Source organism: Thamnophis elegans, chromosome Z (assembly GCF_009769535.1).
Source record: "Thamnophis elegans isolate rThaEle1 chromosome Z, rThaEle1.pri, whole genome shotgun sequence".
NCBI classification, from domain to species: domain Eukaryota; kingdom Metazoa; phylum Chordata; class Lepidosauria; order Squamata; family Colubridae; genus Thamnophis; species Thamnophis elegans.
Genome location: NC_045558.1, coordinates 139,271,732 through 139,293,498, shown reverse-complemented (window position 1 = coordinate 139,293,498; position 21,767 = coordinate 139,271,732). Strand labels below are relative to the sequence as shown.

Sequence of the window (21,767 nt, the reverse complement as noted above, 5' to 3'; positions counted from 1 at the left end):
CCTTTCCTCAGGCTTGGCCCACAGAATCCTCCCCTATCCTATCCCCTTCTCTTCTCAGGCTTGCCTCACAGAAGCCTCTTCCCTCCTCTCCCTTCCTCTCCCCTTCTCTCCCTCAGGCTTGCCTCACAGAAGCCTCTCCCCTCCTCTCCCTTCCTCTCCCCTTCTCTCCTCAGGCTTGGCCCACAAAATCCTCCCCTATCATATCCCCTTCTCTCCTCAGGATTGCCTCACAGAAGCCTCTTCCCTCCTCTCCCTTCCTCTCCCCTTCTTTCCCTCAGGCTTGACTCACAGAAGCCTCTTCCCTCCTCTCCCTTCCTCTCCCCTCTCCTCAGGCTTGGCCCACAGAATCCTCCCCTATCCTATCCCCTTCTCTTCTCAGGCTTGCCTCACAGAAGCCTCTTCCCTCCTCTCCCTTCCTCTCCCCTTCTCTCCCTCAGGCTTGCCTCACAGAAGCCTCTCCCCTCCTCTCCCTTCCTCTCCCCTTTTCTCCTCAGGCTTGGCCCATAGAATCCTCCCCTATCCTATCCCCTTCTCTCCTCAGGATTGCCTCACAGAAGCCTCTCCCCTCCTCTCCCTTCCTCTCCCCTTCTCTCCTCAGGCTTGGCCCATAGAATCCTCCCCTATCCTATCCCCTTCTCTCCTCAGGCTTGGCCCATAGAATCCTCCCCTATCCTATCCCCTTCTCTCCTCAGGATTGCCTCACAGAAGCCTCTTCCCTCCTCTCCCTTCCTCTCCCCTTCTCTCCTCAGGATTGCCCCACAAAAGCCTCCCCTATCCTATCCCCTTCTCTCCCTCAGGCTTGCTGCACAGAGGCCTCTCCTATTCTATCTCCCTTCTCTCCCTCAGGCTTGCTGCACAGCGGCCTCCCCTCTCCTATCCCCATCTCTCCCTCAGGCGTGCCCCACAGAAGCCTCCTCTATCCTATCCCCGGTGCCTCTGTACGGCCCTCCTGAGCTCTGTTTTTGGCTGCGATGACCTCCTTCATCCCTCTATCAGTGAAAACCGAGCTCAGGGAGGATGCATGTGACCCTCCCAGGCTCCATTTTCATGGAAGAGGGCTTCAGGAGCCCATTTCTGCCAAAAGCTGAGTCCAAGGGGGGGCATGTGCCCCCAGGGCACTGTTTCTGCTGGCGGAGGGATGCAGGAGGCCGTCACGGCTGAAAATGGAGCGCAGGAGGGCCATGCAGAGACACCACAGGCTGTTTCTTTGCTGTTTCCAGGGTAGCCCCTCAGACCAGATCTAAGCACACTGTGCCACCCCCCCTCCCAGAAGTTCAAACACAACACTAATGCGGCTCTCAATGACATCGATTTTGACACCCCTGCTCTAAGATATCTAGCGTATTACCATTTTAATGTCTAAACTACCTGCATGAACTTACAACAAATGTTATATAGGTACTTCTCAGTGGTGGGTTGCAGGCAGTACGCCCCGGTATGGGTGTACCAGAGCCTGCCTGGAGCACCGGATACCGTTCTGGTCCAGTGCTCCAGGGGGCCCAAATGCCCGTCCGAGCTCCTTAACAGTCTTTGGGTAGGTACAATGGGTAGGTACTCCTTTACTGAGCCGAGGTGGCGCAGTGGTTAGGGTGCACTACTGCAGGCCACTTCAGCTGACTGTTATCTGCAGTTCAGTGGTTCTAATCTCACTGGCTTAAGGTTGACTCAGCATTCCATCCTTCTGAGGACCCAGACTGTGGGGGCGATATGCTGACTCTGTAAACCGCTTAGAGAGGGCTGAAAGCCCTATGAAGCGGTATATAAGTCTAACTGCTATTGCTATTGCTACTGGATGGGAAATTGAGAAACAAAGAAATGGCAATATTCTATTTTTATGCTTTGAATCAGATTTTCTTTTTACCTTGATGAAAGTGACTAGGCCACCGTAAAATATGGCTATGATGAAGAGAACAATGAAGGTGAAAACTTTATTCCAGACACCATTGGCTTCTTCCAGCTCGCTGTATTCATCCTCGCTTTCGTTGCGGATATCGCAGAAAGCAGCTCCCATGAGGCTACAGTCCCAGGAATCTGAAGAACAGAAAAAGAACTAATTAGAAAGAGGGCTCCGAAAAGCAAAGGAAAAAAAACCAATAGAAAACATTTGGTGGACAGAGAATGGGAGAAAGACATGATCAATTTCTATTTGATCTATTGAACATCTGCACGGGTAGTCCTCGACTTAAATCCATTATGGAGCCTGGCAATTACTGTCGTGAGCCACAGCGGCTGCACAATGGGTTATTATTTGTCCAACTTGATTTTGCAACTATTTTCATTTCGGTGACCATGGTTAAGCAAATGCCATGGTCCTTCAGCGAATGCAGCAGTTGTTAAGCGAATCTATTGTTCACCATGGACTTGGTATTTTGCCGAAAACCCAGAGGTAAATGGTGATTTCTGGCAAAAATGCCGTAAATGGTGACCACGGGATCGCGGGATGCTGCAAATGTCTATAAAGGTGGGCCAGTTGTGCAGCACCCCAAATATGATCACATGACCACATAGGGGGTGGGGCAGCCATCAGAATTTCAGAATTGGGTCATAAGTAGCTTTTGTGGGGTCCATCCAGGGGTGGGCTGCTGGGGGTTTGCAATGGGTTAGGGAGAACCTCTAGCTAAAATTCTGTGCAGTTCAGAGAACCCCCAAATCCCACTCCTGGCTGGCCATGCCCACCCCACCCGCCTCTCCCAGGAGTCCCCACACAGCCTATTTGGGATACAGGGTAGTACAGAGGCTCAGGGAGGGAAAAAAATGGGCCTACCGGAAGTTGGAAAGGCTCGAAACAGGCTCATTTCTGGCTTCTGGAGTCTGGGGAGGCCATTTTTGCCCTCCCGGAGGTTCGAAAAAAGTCTCCTGAGCCCAGGGAGGGCAAAAACTCCCCCTTGCCATGGTGCAGGAGGCCGACTAGGCCACACCCACCATGACCACACCCATGCAGCAACCTGGCAGAGAACCCCTTGGTAAACTTTTTGAAGCCCACCCCTGGGTCCATCCTAACTTCAAACAGTCGCTAAGGGAGCATTCATAAGTGGAGGACTACCGATGATTACGATATTTCATACCACCAAGAATCAAAGGTTCAGGGTGAGTGACAGAAACGACAGCCCCCCCCCCCCAAAGTATAAAATGATCAAAGCAGATTTAAAGCAAGATCAATGTGCATCGTGCCTAGAGAAAGGACTATCAAATCCTCATTCCCCGGAGCGTAAAATTCAGTAATGAACCAGTCTTAAAACCAGCAAAAAGAAATGATTAGGGTCAAAAATCACGTTCAAACGTAAGTAAAATGATGACAAACACCCGGAGCCACAAAACTCTTCCCGTGCTTAACTATTTCCTGAGCGGCCACAGAACTAGCATATGTAGTTTTAAACATTTAATTTAAATGTTCTGTTTTCTTCTGAAACTTTTCTTTTCATGGATATATCCATGGTTGGCCTACCAGGGTTTGAAAAAGCTCAATACATTGCGTACTGGCGGGCGTCGCACATTGTTGGTTGTGACGAGAATTTTGAGCGACAGGGAGCTGCAGAAGAGGAATAAAAAAAGCCACATGCGGCTCCAGAGCTGCGGGTTGCTGAACCCTGGCCTAAATTGTGGCTCTTTTTGGTGTAAAGAAGGTGCCAATCGAAGAAGAAAGAAAGAAACATCCAATTCATGCGTATTGTTTTAATGTGAAATGGAAGGGTACATAAAGGGTGCATTATAACAAGAATGCCACAATGGAGGTGGTTGTTGGCGTTAATGATTTTCTTTTTACCAGTTAAGAAATTAGTTGTTCTAGCGATTAGGTTTTCAGAAGAGACATGAGCTACAAGGCATCTGTAGGAGGCTCCCGTCATCCATTTGCTGGTGGGGACTTCGAGCATGCTCAACAAGGAGCATGTTTGTTTCTCATGGTCACACTTCATGCTGTGGGCATCGTAGCCCTTGAAGGACATCTCTTGGTTCTCTTCTTCCCACTTGAGAAAGATTTCATCTGGATAGAAATCTTTTGCAATGCACAGGAGGGTTACGTTGAAGTTTTCGCTGGACGACTGACGCTGGAGATCCACTTTGGGGGGTCTCACAGTCCCTAGGTTAACAAAAACAAGACAACATGTTCAGGAAACAAAATGCACTGGACTCTATCATCATTGTACCCTTCGCTGTATTGAGAAGGGTTCTTTCAAGTAAGGATAAAACTCCCTTTTTATGCCCACCCTTATAATCCCTTAATTCGGGGTAGAATTGGGACAACTGGACAGAGCTAAGCGTTTACACTCCGGATGCCCTTCCTGATGCCACACAGAGTTCATAGCAGATAATTTTATTTCTTTGCGCCCTAGGAGAGAAATACCTGCTGATACCTAGGATTGAACTCTCAACCTCCCAAGTGGGAGGCAAGTATCTTTACCACTAGGCTACCCCACAGCTCACTTTTCATGGAAGGATGATGGGTAAGAAATCGTCAACATCCCTGCCGTTCTCATCAAGCTATGATATCTGGAATTCTGGCGGAATTCCTAAGTTAAAAGGCCATCAATATTATTTATCTATTAGATTTTTTTTAAAATCATGTCTCTATTAGTTTATCAGTAACTTAAGTTGGGAAACATACATATGTTCCTTGTTCCTCCTCTTTTCCTGACAAGAACCCTGTGAGGTGGTTTCGGTTGAGAGAGAGGCACTGGACCCAGTCAACGTTCATATCTAATGTGGGACTAAATCTCACAGATTCCTGCTGATTGGCTCAAAGTCAACAGGCTGGTTTTCTTACCTAATGTGGGATTAAAACTCACAGTCTCCTGGTGATTGGCTCATAGTCACCCAGCCAGTTTTCATGCCTATTCTCTTTTATTAGTTTTAATTGTTTGGTGTTCCTGCAAGCTGCCTTGAGTCACCATGTGCAAATAGGCAGCAATATGGTGTGCCTGGTGCACCAGTTGTGGCCCTATCTGGACCGGGAGGCACTTCAAATGGTCACTCATGCCCTCGTCACCTCAAGACTGGATTACTGTAATGTGCTGTACATGGGACTGCCCCTGAAGAGTGTTCGAAGACTTCAGTTGGTCCAGAATGCAGTCGCGCGAGCGATATTGGGTGTACCTAGATACACCCATGTTACACCCATCCTCCGCGAACTACACTGGCTCCCCATTGGTCTCCGAACACGCTTCAAGGTGCTAGTCGTTACTTTTAAAGCCCTACATGGTTTAGGACCTGGCTATCTGAGAGACCGCCTCCTGCCACATACCTCCCAACGACCAACTAGATCTCACAGGTTGGGCCTCCTCTGGGTGCCGTCGACCGGACAATGCCGGCTGGCGACTCCCCGGGGGAGAGCCTTCTCTGTAGCTGTGCCGGCCCTGTGGAATGATCTACCCATAGAGATCTGGACCCTTACCACTCTCCTGGCCTTCCATAAAGCCACCAAGACCTGGCTGTTCTAGCAAGCCTGGGGCTGTTGATCAATGTCCAGCCCCACCTACCCTGAATGAATGATGTGCAATTTTAATAATGTACCTTTATTTTTAAATTTTAAATTGTTTTTTATCTGTCTGTAAGCCGCCCAGAGTCCCTAGGGAGTGGGTGGCATACAAATTTTATTAAATTGGAAAATTGGAAATATAAATTCCCTAAAACAAAGAAATAATGCCACAATTCTGCTGTTGAGATATAAGGCTTGGCTCTGATTAGAGCTACTGCCAGGATCAATTCAGAATAGAGCTGGATTGAACTACTTCCCAATCTCCCTGTACTTCTTCTGTCTCATTTGCTTTCTGTCCAGGGGTGATATTCACTTACTTTCCCTACCCGTTCACAAATCTTAGCGCGCATGCACTCGGCCTTCCACGCATGTGCTTTGATCATGCACACGGCTTGAAAATGTGCTTGAATAGGACGGCATAGAGCTGGGGCAGGTGGGCCCACCCACCCATGATTTTCACTACCAGTTCGGGTGAACTGGTTCCAAACTGGCTGAATCTCACCTCAGTTGCCGTCTCTTTATCTGAGTTCTTACCATTCCTTCGGACAAAATGCTTCGTCTCTGTTTCTCCTAGGCCACTCTGGATGCTGCAGGTGAATTGTGTGGTATTGATCCATTCACTCAGATTCACCTCCAGTCGGCCATAGGTCAAAAAAGTGTCATTGGTTTCTTGGAAGACTTCGTTTGTCACTGAATTATTGTTGGCTGGTTTGCCATCCATGGCCCAGTTGAAGGTGGCATTGGCACTGGCGTTCGTGAGGGACATCATGCAGGTTAGAGCCGCACTCCTGTTTGTGAAGAGCTCTTTGAAAGATGGCAACTGCATCCTGATCACTTCCATATTGCTCAGAGATGTCACTGTTCCTTGAAAAGCAATGTTGCATGAATTAATGGGACGGGGACTTTCTGGTTCCTACCTCACCATTCCATATATTGGAATGACTACTTCAAAATCAGCTGCTCCTTCTTGTGATTAGCCTGGGAAATCTAAATAAAATTAATCTAGCATCTAGGGCTGATGAAGAAAGAGAAACAAACAACTTTGTTCTGTTTCAAAAATGATTGCTTGATTGATTGATTCAGTTTGTATGCCGCCCTATTCCCGAGAGACTCAGGGCAGCTAACAATCAGAAAGGGAAGGGGGTACAGAATAAAAAATAAAAAGACAAACACATTTAAAAAACAACAACAGTCATACCCTCGGATGGGGCTGGAAAATTCAACAGCCCCAGGCCTGCCGGAACAGCCAGGTCTTAATTGCTTTGTGGAAAGCCGGAAGGGTGGTGAGGGTCCGGATCTCAACGGGGAGATCGTTCCAGAGGGCTGGAGCAGCCACAGAGAAGGCCCTCCCCCGGGGAGTTGCCAGTCAACACTGGCCGGCAGATGGGATTCGGAGGAGGCCTAGTCTGTGGGATCTAATAGGTCTTTGGGAGGTAATTGGCAGGAGGCGGTCTCTCAAGTACCCAGGTCCAATACCATGTAGGGCTTTAAAAGTAACGACTAGCATCTTGAAGCGTGTCCGGAGACCAATGGGCAGCCAGTGCAGCTCGCGGAGGATAGGTGTGACGTGGGTGTACCGAGGTGCACCCACAATCACTCGCGCGGCTGCATTCTGGACAAGCTGAAGTCTCCGAATACTCTTCAAGGGCAGCCCCATGTAGAGCACAGGTTCTTCCACTTGGAGACAGGAGGTATGGAACCAACCTTGGAAAAATGGATCTGCATCCAACCCTTCCTTCCTGAAAGCTAATAAATTAACTCTCCATTTAATAGAAACAATTATTTACTACAAATGCAAATGCAGATAAGATAATTCCAAAAATCTATTCATCTCCCTCAACCAATCAGCTGCTTTCCCCCCTCTTTGATGTCAGTCAATACCAACTCAATAGCCAGAGCCATCAGTACCCATGGTACCACCTTATGGAATGGCCATGGCCAACTCATTGTGGCCAACTTGCCATGGCCAACTTACCGGAAATATGCACGTCTTTCTTAGTGTTGGTCGCATGGTGATTCACGGTGCATGTGTATGTTTGTGGATTGTGCTTGTCTTCTGCACTGATGGTCAGACTACAGTACTTCTGGAACGTCCCATCAGGGAGGAGCACCAGAGGTGAACAGTTTGGAATGGAGCTGAGTTTCTCTCCTTTGGTGCTCCACTGAATGTCGATGGTTTTGGGGTAGAAGCTGGCAGCCAAGCAGACAAGTTTTGGATAGCCATTGTCCTCAAAGGTGTGGAATGCCATTACTCGCGGAGAAGTGGGATTGGGGAAATCTGAAAAGAAATGGTTGATTTTGGGGTTCCACAATGCATTCATATAATGAAGACCATGTGAGTTTAATATCTACGGCTAAAAAACAGATAGTGCCTTGGGTAAAGAGTAGAAATATCTAGGCTGATTGCCTTATAGCACAATTCCATGCATAAAATCCAAACAAGTCTGGCGGAGGTGGGGGGATGGACGGACGGACATAGCCTTAAATCCTATACCTTACTCAAATTGTTTTTGCTTCGCACAGGTCACTTTCAGAAAGTGAGGGGAGCCGAATGTCAACTCATAAAGCATTGGCATGTCTGTTATCAAGTTGCCATGGTGAGGAGAGGGGGGGAGTGCATTCCACACATACCTTCGGCTAGAGTCAGATCTCAGATTACTACAGCAGGCCTGTGAGGTGTGCACCTCATTGGCGAATGTGATTTATGACACAGACTGAGGGGAGGGAAGAAACAGGGACAAAGTTCAGCCATAATTTAAATGAGGTTAGATCTGACTGCAATGGGGTATTGCCGAAACGGTGTTCCTAATAAATGACTGGGTTTCTTTTGAAACTTGGCTCGAGGCTCATGAATTAATTAGGGCACCTTTTGGAAACCCGTCAGATGGATCAGCAATGTTGGACACCCAGTTTTTATTTGATAAGAGTGGTCAGGACGGGGGTGGGCTTCAAAAATTTCAGCAATGGGTTCTCTGCCCAGTTGCTGGGTGGCTGTGGCCATGGTGGGAGTGGCCTAGCTGCCTCCTGCACCACGGTGGGTGTGTGGGAGGGTGTTTTTGTCTTCCCCAGGCTCTGGAGGCTTTCTTCAAGCCTCCGGGAGGGCAAAAACTGCCTCCCCCAGGCCCATTTCCAGCCTTCCAAAACTTCAGAGAGGCCCATTTTTCCCCCTTCACCAAGTCTCCATGTGGGGCCTGCACTTACCTCGCATCCAAAACAAGCCATGTGGAAACTCTTGGGAGGGGTGGAGTGGGAGAGGCCAGCCAGGGGTGGGATTTGGAGGTTCTCCAAAGCAGTCATAACAATAGTATGGGTTCTCCCGAACCCAGCCGAACCCAAAGCAATCCACCCCTGGGCCATGAAATTTAGTGACTTCAAATAACTGATGGAGGCTTCTTTCCAACTGGAAACTCATTTGTGGATGTGGTGGTCATCAAGAAAAGATTGCAATATGTAAAACAGCCATTTGTGCCCATACACCACTGATGGAGCTATCTTATCAACAGTTACCTTGAAATGTTCAATAGAGGACATTTAGTAGCTTCTTAAGAGTTGTAAACATTGAGTTTTCATGTATTGTATTTGGGGTTAAGAAGTACATGTGGTGCCTTGCTCAATAGTGGTGACTGTGAAAGGGAGTCAACACAACCAAATCAAATCAAATCAAATCCAAATTTATTATGGTCAACGGCCAGCATATACTTCTAATGGGATTTGTTAGATGGAAGACCACTTTTTATATAATGTCTCCAAATTGCAACATTATTAAAATTGGATGATTATGTACAGTAGAAAGACATTGGTGGGTGGAGAGTGAATGGTTTTGACCCTTTATGAAAGCTTTTTTACAAACACAGTTAAATGTATGTTAAATGTTCAAAAAATTTCTAACTTTTACATTTCAAAGAAGACCAATCAGTCTGCATACTGCATTAAATCAATGTGTATAAAATACTCATTAGTTTCCCCCATATTTATATAGTGGTTTATGAACTGAAGTTATTAAAAACCCACAACTGGAAGCTGCGAACCTTTAGGCATCCTTAAAGTAAATGAAAAGAGTAAGATTCTACATTTAGGCAAGAGTAAGGTTCTACATTTAGGCAAGAAAAACCAAATGCACAGGTACAGTATATGTGGTACCTTGCTCAATAGTAGTAACTGTGAGAGGGATCTTGGAGTCCTAGTGGACAACTGTTTAAATAAGAGCCAGCCGTGTGCAGCAGCTGCCAAAAAAGCCAACACAGTTCTAGGCTGCATCAACAGAGGGATAGAATCAAGATCACGTGAAGGGTTAATTCCACTTTCTAATGCCTTGGTAAGGCCACACTTGGAATACTGCATCCAATTTTGGTTGCTATGATGTAGAAAAGATGTGGAGACTCTAGAAAGAGTGCAGAGAAAAGCAACAAAGAGGATTAGGGGACTGGAGGCTAAAACATATGAAGAACGGTTGCAAGAACTGGGTCTTATGAAAAGAAGAACTAGGGGTGACATGATAGCAGTGTTTTCGATGTCTCAGGGGTTGCCACAAAGAAGAGGGAGTCAAGCTATTCTCCAAAGCACTTGAGGGCAGGACAAGAAGCAACGGGTGGAAACTAATCAAGGACAGAAGCAACTTAGAACTGAGGAGAAATTTCCTGACAGTGAGAACACTTAATCAGTGGAACAACTTGCCTCCAGAAGTTGTGAATGCTCCAACACTGGAAGTTTTAAAGAAGAGATCAGATAACCATTTGTCTGAAGTGGTGTAGGGTTTCCTGCCTAAGCATGGGGTTGGACTAGAAGACCTCCCAGGTCTCTTCCAACTCTGTTAAATTTAAAAAATGCAGATTCTTCATCTTTCTTCACTACCGTCTATGATTCACGTAGTAATTTGCACTGAGAAGAATTAAACCTTGGTTCCATTCTTGAGCCGATCAAGAATTTTCCAGCACCAAGACTTACCGTACAGATATTTACTGATGCTCTTCATGATAGTTAGGGATTCATGCCCCACCAGGCAGCTATACATGACTCTATTCTCCCATTCAGATGCTGGGATTTTCAGGAGGCTTTGAGTAGAAAAAGTGGACTTCCCAGTTTCAAGTATGGATGGGCCTGTGATATACTCAGAGGCTTCTAGACTTCTGTTGCCCTTCTTCCATGTGACGAGTATCTCAGATGGAGAGAAGCCATGGATCACACAAGCCAACCAACCAGCAGCTTGGGAAATAGGTTGTGTCAGTTGTGATGGTGGCGGAAGGACTAAAGAGAGAGAAGGTGCTTGGCTGGCATCTATACAAAATAAAGATAGAGATAGAAATATGGATAAAGGTGATTTTTTTAAAAAAAAAAAGTGAAAGAAAAGGGATGGTTGGAATAATAATAAAATCTCGTGGATGATACGGTAAGGATAGCGCATTCGTGATATAATCTTTTTATTCATTTTCGGGTGCATATGAAACCAAAAATCTGGAGATAATTTCTCTGATAATTAGTCCTGAGAATTATTCTCTCCCCTTCCTCCATTTTCAAGGGAAAGCCACACCCCAAAGGTGCTTTTTCAAAAGGCAACTCGACTTCCTTTGTTTCTCCTCAAAGACAATTTGCTTTTCATCCAAGAAGCTTCTTCAGTTCTGACTGAATGGTGAAGAACAGAAGGATTTTGCTCTCCTTGCAGTCATCTGGTTGTTAGTACTCTTTCTGAGAGTCATTGAGGACCCTAGGAGGTTTATTTGTGTTGTGGCCCACCAGTGGCCAGCCTCACTGTTGGGCAGTGAGGAGGTTGGGGAGGAACATGGGCTTGTCCTAGAGGCCGGGGAAGGCTCAAATGAGGGCTCCATGTTGGAGGCAGAGACGGGGTCGAGGCTATCTGGCAGTGATCAGGTGCCTACGGAGTTAGAGGCAGAGGAACAGCGGGAGCCTGTTCCCAGTGTGTGCATGCACGAGAGCCGAGGTGGCACAGTGGTTAGGGTGCAGTACTGCAGGACACTTCAGCTGACTGTTATCTGCAGTTCAGCGGTTCAAATCTCACCGGCTCAAAGTTGACTCAGCCTTCCAGCCTTCCGAGGTGGGTGAAATGACGACCCAGACTGTAGGGGCAATATGCTGACTCTGTAAACCGCTTAGAGGGGGCTGAAAGCCCTATGAAGCAGTATATAAGTCTAACTGCTATTGCTATTGCCAGAACAAAAAGAACAACTCAGAAATCAGAGTAGACTTGGAGTAAAGTCACAGGTGGAAGGTGATTGTCCCCTCCCAGGTGAAATAAAAGAGGAGCAAAAGGGGAGTGGGCTTTTGCGGGAAACAATTCATTCATTCGGTCATTAGATTGATTTCAGGAGTGTGGAGATCTGTCCATGAATCTCCGAGACTTTGTGCCAAGTCTTTCCTCGCACAGCACCTCATTTGGAAAATGTTTACATGGCAGCTTTCCAAGGTAGATAAGGTCTGTGGTCATAAATATTCCTTTGAAAGACTGTTCACCAGGCCTTGGCTGAATGTAAATGAGAGGAATTCACTTTCATTTAATAAAAGGGGTTTCATTGGGACCAGGACTCTGCCTTGTGTGATTTGGGGAAGCCTAGATCAGAACAAGCTGGGCCATGAATAATGCAAATGGGAATAAGAATGTATTTCCCTTCGCAAGGAATTTAAATCCTTCTAGTCTCCACCATTCAGTCAGAATTGAAAAAGCTTCTTGGATGAGAAGTGAAATGCCTTCAAGGAAAAACACAGGAAGTCCAGTTACCCTTTGAAAATAAAAGAGCATATTTAGGTTAACCTGGATGCCTGCGAATCTCCATGGACCAGGGGTGTCAAACTCATTTTCATTGAGGGCCGCATCAGGGCACTTGGTAGACTGGGCTGAAGCCACTCTGGCCTAATCTTTCCTCTTCACACTGGGTAGACTGGGCTGAAGCCACTCTGGCCTAATCTTTCCTCTTCACACTGGGTAGACTGGGCTGAAGCCACTCTGGCCTAATCTTTCCTCTTCACACTGGGTAGACTGGGTTGAAGCCACTCTGGCCTAATCTTTCCTCTTCACACTGGGTAGACTGGGCTGAAGTCACACTGACCTAATCTTTCTTCTTCGCACTGGGTAGGCTGAGATGAAGCCATGCTTGCCTATCTTTTCTCTTCGCATTGGGTAGACCGAGATGAAGCTATGCTGTCCTGATCTTTTCTCTTTGCATTTGGTAGGCCAGGCCAAAGCCACTCTGGCCTAATCTTTCCTCTTCACACTGCGTAGACCAGGATGAAGCCCCTCTGGCTTAACCTTTCCTCTTTCACACTGGGTAGAGTAGGCCGAAGCCACACTGACCTAATCTTTCCTCTTCACACTTGGTAGACCGAGATGAAGCTATGCTGGCCTGATCTTTCCTCTTTGCATTGGGCAGACCAGGCCAAAGCCACTCTGGCCTAATCTTTCCTCTTCACACTGCGTAGACCAGGATGAAGCCACTCTAGCTTAACCTTTCCTCTTTCACATTGGGTAGAGTAGGCCGAAGCCACACTGCCCTGATCTTTCCTCCTCACATTGGGTAGACCAGGCCAAAGCCACTCTGGCCTAATCTTTCCTCTTCACACTGGGTAGACCAGGCCGAAGCTATGCTGCCCTGATCTTTCCTCTTTGCATTGCATAGACCAGGATGGTCCTGTGGGCTGGATCCAACCACATCACGGGCCAGTTCCGGCCCACAGGCCTTGAGTTTGACACCCCCTGCCCTAGACATTCGGGCAAGTCAAATATTTTCTCCCGAGTTTTGGGATCCTTGTTGAACCTTCTCTCACCTGAGCTTTTTTGGATGCTCTGCTTCACCTGAGGGAAAAGCGTGCAGATATGAGTAACGAGGCATTCGATTTTCTTTCCAGCATCCCAGTTCTGAGCGGTGAGGTTAAGTTGGCTTTGGAAACTTTGGGTCCGATTTGGGTGCCTCTTGATTTTTTCCGTGGTGGCATTCGTGGTGAGGTTCAGTCCGCCCATCGTCCAGGTGAGGATGACATTCTCCAGTTCATAGCCCACCACAAGGCAAGACAAGATAGCTCTGTTTTGAACGAAGAGTCTCTCGAGGGGTGGCTTGAGTAGATACATTGTGGGAGGTGGCACACTGTTCTTACAGGCTGCAAGAGTGCAAACGACAAATGTTTTATGATGGGCGGAATGAAATAGCCAAAAAGAACATAGGGAGAAACATAACACCATCTGGGTAATCCTTAATTTACAGCACATCACTTAGTGACCATTCAAAGTTACAACAGCACTGGAAAAAGTGACATGACCTGTTGTGGCCTGTCCGCCGCTAACCCCTCCAGCAGCCAAATCAGATCATTGGCTTTCAGGGATCTTGCACCACTAATCTCAGGCTGTGAGGCCCTGTTTCTGAAGTCAGGCTCATGGGATCACATGGAATGGTTGCTAGTATACCAGTCTCCCTGCTATATGGCAACTTCCCTGCCTGAGCTGCTGGAGCCATCTTGGTACTGGTGGTCGAGTTCCCCAGACATGGAGGGTATCAGCTTTCTGAAAGATGCCCTAATTAATTCATGAGCCTCAAGCCACGTTTCAAAAGAAAACCAGTCATTTATTAGGAACACTATTTCATCAATACCTCATAGCAGTCAGATCTAACCTCATTTGAATTATGGCTGAACTTTGCCCCTGTTCCTTCCCTCCCTCAGTCTGTGTCATAAATCACATTCACCAATGAGGTGCATGCCTCACAAGTGTGCTGTAGTAATCTGAGATCCGACTCTAGCCGAAAGTATGCGTGGAATGCGCTTCCGCCTTTCCTCGGCATGGCAACTTGATAACAGACATGCCAATGCTTTATGAGTTGACAGAGGGTTTCTATCTCTGGGTGTTGCCTCCAAAGCAGCGCTGGAGATGATGGCCACCATGATGGTCATGGGCCTATCTCAGATTACAACTGGCCTAACTCAGGACCACTTGAAAATGGATCCATAAGTAGTGTTTGGGGGAGGACCGTTGTAACCCTGAACAGTTGCCAAGCAATTGGCTGTAAGTCAAGGTCCAGCTGTAGTCAAATGCTTTGCTTTCCAACTGAGTTGTTATCATTATTACATTCTAGGATCAATCCAATGTAATTTCCTGCTGTCATGATTATGATTATTTAGTTGAAACTAGAATCAAAGGAAGAAGGAAAACAAAAAGAGAGAACATGAAGTTGTGTTCTGGACAGAAATATGTTAAGAGAATGAATGGACAGAAAGAATAAGTAAAAAAAGAAAAGAGAGGGAGAGAGAGAGAGAAAGAATAAGAAAAAGGGAGAGAGAGAAAGTGAAAAAGAAAAAGGAAGAGAGAGAGAAAGACTAAAAAGGGAGAGAGAGAAAGAAAAAGAAGGAAAGAAAGAGAGAAGAGAGAGAAAAAGAAATAAAGAAAAAGAAAGAGAGAAAATGAGAGAAAGAACAATAAGTGAAAAACAAGAGAGACAGACAGAGAGAGAAAGAAAGAGAGAGAAAGAAAAAGAGAAAGAAAGAGAGGAGAGAAAAAAAATAAAGAAAAAGAAAGAGAGAAAGTGAGAGAGAAAGAACAATAAGTGAAAAAGAAGAGAGACAGACACAGAGAGAAGGAAAGCGAGAGAAAGAAAAAGAATAAGTGAAAAAGAAGAGAGATAAAAAGAAAGAGAACGTGAAAAGCGAGAGAGGGAAAGAGAAATAAAAAGAATAAGTAAAAAAGAAGAGAGAGGGAGAGAAAGAGAGAGACAGAGAGAGAGTCACGGAGAGAGAGACAGAGAGACAGAAAGAGAGAAAGAAAAAACTAGACACACAGAGAGAAAATATAAGTAAAAAGAGAGAGAGAAAGAAAAAGGGAGAGAGAAAAAAGGGAGGGAGGACAGACAGAGACACACAGAGAGAATGAATGAATGAATCACCTTTGCACTTGCTGATAGTTCTTGTTTCTGTGTGATTTCTTCCACCTTGAGTTACTTTGCAGGTATATTCTTTTAGCTTGTTCCATTCCTGCAGGGATACTGTGAGGTTGCTACTAGTGTAGAACTGGACACTGTTTGACCGAACCTTCGGTGATGTTCGAAATTTCCCATCTGGTTGCCAGGTGACTTGGATGTCCTCTCGGGAGGAGCTATAGATGGAACAGACTAAGGTCACACTCCTGATGGTTCCTAAACTTGGACAGAGTGGGTGGGCATTCAGAGTCACCACGAGAGCCGTGGGAGTCATAACCCAGTCTAAAGAAACAGAAAGAGAAGCGTTAAGTTTATCCGAGTTTCATTTCGTAGGAAAATGACGAGTATGGGGGTCTACAAAAACGGAGTCAAGCAGAGAACGAACTCATTCTCTCTCTTAGAACAAAGAAAGTAAGGAAGTTGTGTAACTCTTCCTTAACCTTCCCTTGTATCTCTTGTATCTCGGTGTTTTGCTATTATATTTATCCACTGTTTGTCCATTATCTCCAATGTCCCAAAGGTGCTTTTTAAAAAAAAAAATCAGGAGGCAACTGGACTTTTTCCTTGTTCGTGAAAAACCTTCTGGAGAACTTCTCCATCCCCTGAAGAAGTCTTCTATTGAATCTCACCCCAAAGGTGCTTTTTTTTCCAAGGGGCAACTGGGCTTTCTTATTAGCCTTTGAAGATGTTTTGCTTCTCATCCAAGAAGCTTCTTCAGCTTTGACCGTATGGTGGAGAATGGAAGTATACATATACTCGTTGCAGACCGCTGGTCATTGGCATCCATTAAGGGGTCATCAAAGCCACTTATAGCAGTGATGGCAAACTTGTGGCACAGATGCCAGAGGTGACACGCAGAGCTCTCTCTGTGGGCATGGGCACTGTCCCCAACTGGTCTTCGTAGGCACCGGAGCACCCCAAAAACGACCAGAAAAATGGTCCAAAAGCAGCCTGAAAATGGCCCAGAAAACAGCCTGTTTTTAAGGTGTTTTTTTTGGTGGTTTTCAGCCTGTTTTTGGACCATTTTCTGGCTAGTTTGGGGGCTGTTTTTGAGCCATTTATGGCCCTGAACATGGCCCAAAACAGCCTGAGAACAGCCCAGAAAACAGCCTGTTTTGGGGTGTTTTTTAGCAGCTTTCAGCCTGGTTTTTTGGATCAGTTTTCTGGATGGTTTTTGGACTGTTTTTGAGCCATTTATGGCCCTGAAAATGGCCCCCAAACAGCCGGAAAATGGCCTGAAAAATGACCCCAAAACACACCATTTGTCGGGCCCTTTTCAGTTTTTGGACTGTTTTTTTGTCTGAAAAATGACCCAAAATGGTTTGAAAATGGCCTGAAAACCCCATGAAAATGGCCTGAAGAATGGCCATAAAACAGGTAGGCACACACTGGCCAGCTAGCCTTTGGGTTTTGGGGGCTCTGGCATGCATACATGCATGCACCTGCTTGCCAGTTTGGGCACTCGGTGCTGAAAAGTTTCACCATCACTGACTTAGAGGTTCGTCTGTGTCCTCGGGGTCACCTGAGTGGTGTAAATGGGTGTAGAGCCTTCTTGGAACTGTTGAAAGGACTGTGTTGTAAACTGGAGGTAGATGATGCCGTAGCCCTCTCCCTCTGTTGAGAAAGGGCTGTTCAATTTGGACATTGTCCACAATGTGGACTTTGCTGTCTTCAAAAGAGTGGCTTTTGTCTTTTAAATGCAGAAGGACTATATTTTTAATGGCAAACCTATGGCATGTGCGCCACAGGTGCACTGGTAGGTTCCAGATCCCATTCCAACCGGTACAGTTGGAACAGGCCCGGCATTGCCCACATGGATGCACACGGCATTCCAGCTGCTCGGTGGAGCCTTGCCAGGTGCTGTATACTCCATGTGTGTGCATGTGGAAGTGCCGAAGGCTTCAAATGACAGGTAAGGAGCTCGGGCAGGTGGACGGTCCCTCTGGAGCACTGTACCAGAATGGTACCCGGTGCTCCGACCAGGCACCGGTACGCCCATACTGGGGCATAGCGCCTGCAACCCACCACTACACAGGTGGCACACAACAGCCCTCTCGGTGGACATGCCAGCTCCACTGCATATGCTCACAGACCTCCTGCCAGCCAGCTGGTGTTTGGGTCTCTGCTGTGCATGCATGGGGTTAAGGGCGCATGTGGGGGATGCACACACGTATATGCATGGGGCGGGGTGCATGTGCAGCGGGGTGCATGCCTGTGTGTGTGTGCTTGCATTGCATTTTGAGGCCTTGCAGAGCACCCCAGTGCCCCATTTTGACTTCCAGGTTGGTGCAGGAGGCCCAAAATGGGGCACGGTCCCCCCGTGACCCGTTTTGAGCTGGGAAAGCCTCCTGCGGCAATCTGAAAGCCTAAATGGGTGAGGTGGCAAGGAGGAATCGCAGGGGGTGGGGGATCGCAGGGGGGGGGTCACAAACAGACACATGGGATCATGTGTGCATATGGGGGGGCGGGGCACATGGGAGGGGGGTGTTTCTTGCATGAATTGCACTTTGAGTGCAGGGGTGCGTGCACACTTTCAGCATGCAATGACAAAAAGTTAGCCACTACTGGACTCTCTAAATCCTTCCATTCATCTGGTCAGAGCTGAAGAAGCTTCTTGGATGAGAAGCCAAACACCTTCCAAGAAAATCCAGAAAGTCCAATTGCCTCTTGAAAAAGCACCTTTGGGACAACCATGTCCTGGATGATGGAGAATCTAACTAGGCCTCTACTGAATTTGTTTGCCCAGAAATGTGGCAGAGAATTCAGAAAGGCCATTGGTGGCTTTAAATCTACCCCCGGTAAATGGTCCCTTTAACTGGACCATTTCAGGGTGATCCTGGGCCTTAAATAACAATGGTTGAGGCCCCCCAGAAGAGCAGAAACCAGAACATTCTCTCTCTTTCTCTTAACACCCAAAGAAGTAAAGGAGGGGGGGGATGGAGAGGAAGAGGAGGAGGAAGAGGAGGATTGTAAGATCCTTGGTGCCCTCTGACCTGGGTTATTTCCTTCCATGACCCAACTAGGGAACATCAGTGGTAGAAAGGAGGGGTATTTGTGGAGGGAAGGAGAAGGATTGTGGCACTCTTGGTGGTCTCTGACCTGGGTTGTTTCCTTGAAGAGACTTCATGATTCAATCAGAGGACAAAGGGATGGAGGAGGAGCAGGATCAGGAGGAAGAGAAAGACTGTGAGATACTTGGTGCTCTTTGAGCTGGGTTTCCCTGATGAAGTTTCATGACCCAACTTGGAAAATCAGTAGTAGACGTGTGTGTGTATGGAATGCAGGAGGAGGACAAGGACGACGAGGTGGACAAGGAGGATGAGGAGGACAAGGATGAGGATGAGGAAGACTGTGAGATCCTTGGTGCTCTCTGACCTAGGTTGTTTCCTTTAAGACATTTCATACCCAACTAGGGAACCTCAGTGGTAGGGGTGTGTGTGTGGAATGCAGGAGGAGGAGGAGGAGGAGGAGGAGGAGGAGGAGGAGGAGTAGGAGGAGGAGGAGGAGGAGGAGGAAGGAAGGAATTCTGGTGGTCCTTGGTGCTCTCTAAACTTGGTTGTTTCCTTTCAGACATTTTATGGCCCAACTTTGGAACATCAGTAGTAGAAGGATGTGTGTATGGAATGCAGGAAGAGGAGGAGGAGGAGGAGGAGGAGGAGGAGGAGGAGGAGGAGGAGGACAAGGACGAGGACGAGGAGGATGAGGAAGGCTGTGAGATCCTTGGTGCTCTCTGACCTAGGTTGTTTCCTTTAAGACATTTCATACCCAACTAGGGAACCTCAGTGGTAGGTGTGTGTGTGTGGAATGCAGGAGGAGGAGGAGGAGGAGGAGGAGGAGGAGGAGGAGGAGGAAGGAAGGAAGGAAGGAAGGAAGGAATTCTGGTGGTCCTTGGTGCTCTCTGAACTTGGTTGTTTCCTTTCAGACATTTTATGGCCCAACTTGGGAACATCAGTAGTAGAAGGATGTGTGTATGGAATGCAGGAAGAGGAGGAGGACAAGGACAAGGAGGATGAGGAAGGCTGTGAGATCTTTGTTGTTCTCTGACCTGGGTTGTTTCCTTTAAGACATTTCATACCCAACTAGGGAACCTCAGTGGTAGAAGGGGTGTGCGTGGAATGCAGGAGGAGGAGTGGAGGAGGAGGAGGAGGAGGAGGAGGAGGAGGAGGGAAGGAAGGAATTCTGGTGGTCCTTAGTGCTCTCTGAACTTGGTTGTTTCCTTTCGGACATTTCATGACCCAACTTGGGAACATCAGTGGTAGAAGGGGTGTGTGTGGAATGCAGGAAGAGGACAAAGACGACGAGGAGGGCGAGGAGGGTGAGGAGGACAAGGACGAGGATGAGGAGGATGAGGAAGACTGTGAGATCCTTGGTGCTCTCTGACCTGGGTTGTTTCCTTTAAGACATTTCATATCCAACTAGGGAACCTCAGTGGTAGAAGGGGTGTGTGTGGAATGCAGGAGGAGGAATGAATGAATGAATGAATGAATGAATGAATGAATGAATGAATGAATTCTGGTGGTCCTTGATGCTCTCTGAACTTGGCTGTTTCCTTTCAGACATGTCATGACCCAACTTGGGAACATCAGTGGTAGAAGGGTGTCTGTGGAATGCAGGAGGAGGAGGAGGAGGAGGAGGAGGAAGGAAGGAAGGAAGGAAGGAAGGAAGGAAGGAAGGAAGGAAGGAATGAATGAATTCTGGTGGTCCTTGGTGCTCTCTGAACTTGGTTGTTTCCTTTCAGACATTTGATGACCCAACTTGGGAACCTCAGGGGTAGAAGGGGTGTGTGTGGAATGCAGGAAGAGGAGGAGGAGGAAGAGGAGGAGGAGGAGAAAGGAAGGAAGAAAGGAATTCTGGTGGTCCTTGGTGCTCTCTGAACTTGTTTGTTTCCTTTCAGACATTTGATGACCCAACTTGGGAACATCAGTGGTAGAAGGGGGTGTGTGGAATGCAGGAAGAGGAGGAGGAGGAGGAGGAGGGGGGGAGGAGGAAATGCTGGTGGTCCTTGGTGGTCTCTGAACTTGTTTTCTTTCAGACATTTAATTACCAAACTAGGTAACATCATCAGTGCTAGTGATGCTGATGACGGTAATGAAATGTCTGCAAGAAAACAATGAAGCTCATGACCCAATGAGGGAACATCAGTGGTATAGAAGGAGGGGTATTTGTGGAGTGGAAGAGAATGGGGGGAGAAGAAGGAGGAGGACTGTGACACCCTCCGTGCTCTCTGACCTGAGTTGTTTCCTTGAAGACATTCCATGATCCAACTAGGGAACACAGGAATACAGCAGGAGAGGAGGAGGAGGAGGAGGAGGAGGAGGAGGAGGAGGAGGAGGAGGAGGAGGAGGAGGAGGAGGAGGAGAGTGGTAATCCAGGCACATAGTGTTCAAAAGAAAATCCCAGTTTACGTCCAGTAAGTGGGAAGGAAAACATTGGAGCATGAAGTGCCTCATTAAAAGATGGACTTCAGACATTTAGCTTTGCTGCTGTAGTTCACCTTTTCTGGAAATCATCTGGCTTTTTTTCGTGCTCGTTGGTTGGTGTACCACCTCACAAGTCTTGTTGTCCATTTCTTGCCATTGGGAGAGGGGGATGGTGAGTTGGCTGCTGGCCCAGTAGGTTCCATCTGCCATCCTCTGTTCCACAACGTCTTCCTTCTTATTTTGCGGGCCACCCACCCATGTGATGGCGACCCTGGGGGGCCTGTAATTAGTTGCGATGCATTTCAACACCACCTTCTCCCGATCTACGGACTGCAGGAGTTCCACTGTAGGTGCTCGAGGGTTCATGAAATCTGTAATGAGACTGTGAGCATCAGGAGCCACGATCATAAGTAGAAAAAGGGTCATGTCATTAGGATGAGATCAAAAACTAAGTTACCTGTAATTAGCAAAAGGATCCCTCTGGAGTGTAAATAAACAAAAATTGGAGTCATTCTTCAAGAAGCAAATTAGGACTCTATGAATCTTCCCGATGTAGACTCTTTGCTGTACAATGGGAATGTGAAGCTTGGTGAGGTTGTGTCTGAGCATGTCTGGTGGTATTTAGCCGGTTCGGACCGGTTCACCCGTGCCAGTAGTGGAAATTGTGGGTGGGCCTGGCCACCCACCCCGGCTCTATGCCGTCCTATTCAGGCACGTTTTCAAGCCGTGCACATGCGTGCAAGCCGCGTTCACAAGCAAAGCGCCTGCGTAAATGGTTGTGCACATCAGTGGTGGGTTGCAGGCGGTACGCCCCGGTATGGGCATACCGGTGCATGCCTGGAGCACCCACTAACATTCCGTATTGGTGCTCCGGAGGGCCCACCTGCCCGCCCAAGCTCCTTACCTGTATTTGAGCTCTTCGGCGTTTCCGCACACGAAACGCACGGCATCTACACGACACTCCAC

The 21,767-nt window shown here is 47.4% G+C and overlaps 1 protein-coding gene and 1 gene segment (V, D, J or C); both read right to left on the bottom strand.

Moving 5' to 3' along the window:
- The window catches only part of LOC116522036, a gene marked incomplete at its 5' end in the record, with an annotated part of 222,029 nt that overhangs the window by 149,022 nt on the left and 51,240 nt on the right, over window positions 1–21,767 (bottom strand).
- The window catches only part of LOC116520890, a 39,454-nt gene that overhangs the window by 750 nt on the left and 16,937 nt on the right, over window positions 1–21,767 (bottom strand). Inside the window, exons 5-12 of the mRNA XM_032235348.1 lie at window positions 20,876–21,172; window positions 15,349–15,663; window positions 13,247–13,576; window positions 10,418–10,747; window positions 7,449–7,751; window positions 6,008–6,337; window positions 3,764–4,078; window positions 1,862–2,031 (exon numbers count right to left, since the gene is read on the bottom strand). Coding sequence (XP_032091239.1) covers window positions 1,862–2,031; window positions 3,764–4,078; window positions 6,008–6,337; window positions 7,449–7,751; window positions 10,418–10,747; window positions 13,247–13,576; window positions 15,349–15,663; window positions 20,876–21,172 — 2,390 coding nt within the window. The remainder of the gene's footprint in view (window positions 1–1,861; window positions 2,032–3,763; window positions 4,079–6,007; window positions 6,338–7,448; window positions 7,752–10,417; window positions 10,748–13,246; window positions 13,577–15,348; window positions 15,664–20,875; window positions 21,173–21,767) is intronic.